Source organism: Triticum aestivum, chromosome 3D, assembly GCF_018294505.1.
Source record: "Triticum aestivum cultivar Chinese Spring chromosome 3D, IWGSC CS RefSeq v2.1, whole genome shotgun sequence".
NCBI classification, from domain to species: Eukaryota; Viridiplantae; Streptophyta; class Magnoliopsida; order Poales; family Poaceae; genus Triticum; species Triticum aestivum.
The window spans coordinates 582,712,289-582,716,130 of NC_057802.1; the positions used below are offsets into that span (position 1 = coordinate 582,712,289).

The following is a 3,842-nucleotide window of genomic DNA, read 5'->3' on the forward strand; positions in this document are numbered from 1 at the left end:
CAACACAATCTCGTTTCTGCAACAATACCTCAGTTGCAAAGTAGGTGAAGCCATCGAGGCGCTCGATTTTTTTAGATTTGACGATTTGTGAGGCGGCGGATCTTTTAAAAACCGCTGGCCGACGCGTAGCGGCCTCCAATACTTTTCAACTTTTTTATTTTGAGCAATAAGTAATCCTTTTTTCATGTTAAAAAGAAAGTAAACCTCTTCACCTTGTAAGCCGCGATAGGCATAAATTAAAAGCTAGACGAATCAAAGACAAACTCGGCCGGTAAGCCCAACCCTGCCCGGACTCTACCGTGTCCGTGTGCAAACCTAGAAATCACCAAGCACTACCGTCTCCACCGCCCCTCGCCTCTGCACTCTCGGCAATCGGCACCTGCGAGCAATGTCTTCGTCAACGACGCACCGGACGGGTATCTGGCCGTCGGCCACCGCCGTCGCCTCCAGCACCACCACCACCTCATGTTCCTCCACAGACCCGGCAGAAACTGCCTCGTCCTCGTCGTACTTCCTACCGGAGCTGATCCCACTGGTCGCGAGCCGACTGACGACCCTACAGGATTTCTTCGCCCTCCGCGCCACCTGCCGCACCTACCAGGCTCTCCTCCCGCTGTCGTCGTCCAACCTCGCTTCCCAGGGTCCGCTCCTCCTCGTCCCCCACAAGGCATCTTCCTTGGAAGCCCTCTTCCACATCCCACTCCGCCGCATCCTCCGCTTCCGCCTCCCCCGCACTGCGCTAAGCTATGGCTGCTGCCGCGAAATCCTCTACATATCCTCTAAATAGCTAAAATATCAGCAGAACCCTCCAAAATCATCTCTCCCACCAGAAAAATTTCCGCTATTTGCCGCGATTGCCCGCTATGGCGGCCGCAATAGCTGCTGGGAGAGGCCGCGGCGAAATCGTTTCTCCCGCGATCTTAATCTATGGTCGGCATCGAAGACAGCGATGCCGTGGGCAGCCACCGCGAGCTCCACATCTGCCACCTCCTCACAGGCGAGCAACTCCGCCTGCCTGATCCCCTGAAATACTACGAAGGAATTGTCTTTGCCGGCGACCTCATTCTCACCTTTAATCGATACCACCACAGCGTCCACTACTGCCGCATTGGGGACAATCACTGGCGTGAGGCGCGGTCCGATGAAGGCTACAGGTTTCGTGACCTGATTTTCGTGAAAGGCACCCTCTACGCATTGATCTATCCAAATTACTGCCTCGCTGTCGTTGAGCTTGACAACACTTCCGTGGTATTGTCATATCTTGGAGATGCATTAAGTGCAGAGATAGTTCCGTATTGTTCGATGTTCTGGCTTGCAGAGTGCCGCGGTGAGCTATTGCTCATTGTCTCTGAGTACCGTGCACTCCGGTACCATGTTTTACGGTTGCAAGAGAGGAAATGGGCGAGGACTACTAGCCTCGGTGGTTGTAGCTTGTTCTTTAATATTCTTCAGTTTGCTGGTTGCCTTGGTCCCGATCATCCGACAGTTCGAAGGAACTGCTTGTACTTCATTAGGGTCCCTGGTGAGTGTATCGAGTATTCTTTGGTTGATGGATCTTTGCATAAACTCGCTGCCGACTACCCAGGGCGAGCAACGGAGGATTACGGACAATTTGCTTGGGTCCTCCCAAGCATTTTATGATGCAATACAATGGGTATCAGAACTGTACAGATCGTTCTCAAGGTAGATTTGCTTCCCACTGACTTTTATACTCACTTGATTTTACATTTTCTATCTGTTACTCAATAATATTTGAAGGGACTCTAGCAAGAAATGTGTATAGGACATGCTGCTCACTTCAAATATTTTACAATAATGTACAGGAGGCCTTGCTTGATGACATCAGCAACTAGTGGAACATCTAGGGAATGAAAGAAGACTATCACTTGGCAATAGAATGCATACATATCGCAAACCAAGATATGATGGCCGTGAAAACGGGATGTTGCCCTGATGGGGCAAGGGTTAACCTTGAGCCCCGCCTCGCTGACCCCCGCATGCAAAAGACAGGTGAGGTCGTCCAATAATTGTAATCTCAGTCTGTCTTGAGGTTGCCAAATCCATCGGGGAGCCAAATGGAGTTTACATTAAGATTACAGCAGATTAGTCATCAACCTTCCTACAACACGGCGAATAATTTCATATGCGAGTGTCAAGCATATATGAATTGAGTCTAAATTTAACTGTGTATCAGAATGAGTTTAGTCGACAATTGGTTTCCTTTTTTCTTCGGTGTGCTGCACTGTATGTTTTGAGTAGCATTGTTGTTGCTCTGTCTGTGGTTGGATTACACTGTGAGGATTTATGTGCCTGGGTGTAGAATTTTAAAGCGCCAGGGAGATGTTTAGTCCGCTTCAGTGATATTTACCCTGCTAAACCTAATTCTGTTATATCTCCATGATGTTCACATTTACTGAATTCTTGGTCTGCGAGAGATACATGAGTTCGTTGCAGGAGAGATATATGCGAAGCAAATGGCACTCACAGGCAAGGTTTTTTATTTCAGTAACAAATAATTTCAGACCTCACTGAAATATGTGAAATTTCGGAAATTTCGCATATTTCAGAAATTATTTTAGATTTTTAGATTTCAAATTTCACTTAATTTTAATGAATTCAAACATAATTTCAATTTATTTTGAAATCAGTTTGAATCTGCCTTGAAATTTTGGGGTCAAAAGTAGTTCGGACCGCAGTGAAATATGCAAAATTTCGTTGGAATTTTAGTTTTTTTGCAAATTCCCGGGCCAAGTTGCTGTTTGCGCTGGAAGCATATAGATCTTAAACTAGATTGATTGAGCTTTGTGGGCCGTTTAGTATGCTTTGTGGTCTGTTAGATGACGAAGAGAACTGTGGATGTTTTGGTTGGCTAGTAGTAGTGATTCGTTCAGCTGGTAGGCTTTTAGTTTTGATTAGTTTGCTTATGCAATTTTGTGTGTACGCGAACAACTCTGTATTTATCAGGTTCTATGCAACGGAGTTGGGTGAGATGCATACAAGTCCATTAAAATGCCTGGCTCGTTGAGCTTCCGAGATTGCACATTGGTCCATCAATAAATAAAGCCCTATGATCCCACTAAGAAATAAAACTAGAAAAAGTCCATAAAAAATCCTTTAAGAAGATATATTTGGAAATATATACTATTTTCTTTTACGCGCCGAAGATGTGATATATCGGCCATCTAAGCCTCATCCATTGTTATAAAAGCATGTGGTGCTTCCTATCGCTGCATGTAGTTAGTTTTAGTCTCTTATTACTGCTCTACCCAGCCATCTTTGCTCTCTCCAAGTATCAGTAAAACATTCAGTGGGAGATAGAGATCTAAAACGACCATAAGCAAAGTAGGAGATAGAAGTGGGAGGCATCTGGACACACATCCGTTGACTAAGCTGAGGAAGGAGTACTGGGATTGATGGAGTAGCAGCATAGAATTGTGCGAGAGGTCTGAGAAGCACCTCGTTCGTTGGAGAGGTTTGTCGTGATAGTTCGTAGAGCCTGAATGGGCTCAACATCTTAATTGGGTTATCAGAAGTCAGACGTACAAGTCTACGTGTGCTTGCAAGTCGATTGTGCTTTCGTGCGTGGTTTAAAGATCGTAGCTAGCTATAACCGGGCTACTTTAGTTCGAGTGGACTGGTTTTCCACATTGTGACGACAACCGATCACGACATATGCACGTGTACGTTTTTGTTCTCTTTTCCATGAGAGAACTTGGCTATGAAGAAGTAAATATGAGAAAGGATCTACGTCAAACTCGTTGGGACAGAACGCGCCAGTAATCCACTTGCCGTCGTGCCGCCGTGCTCCGGCCAGCTATGCCGGCCCAGTTTACGTCTGCTGC

General features: G+C 46.1%; 1 protein-coding gene across 1 annotated transcript; it reads left to right on the forward strand.

The window, feature by feature from the left end:
- Nucleotides 1-461: 461 nt before the first annotated feature.
- LOC123075626 (uncharacterized) lies at nucleotides 462-1,658 on the forward strand. Its single transcript, XM_044498183.1, has one exon. It carries the CDS (start codon nucleotides 928-930, stop codon nucleotides 1,639-1,641), a length of 714 nt encoding a protein of 237 aa, XP_044354118.1. The 5' UTR covers nucleotides 462-927; the 3' UTR covers nucleotides 1,642-1,658.
- The last annotated feature ends 2,184 nt before the right edge of the window (nucleotides 1,659-3,842 follow it).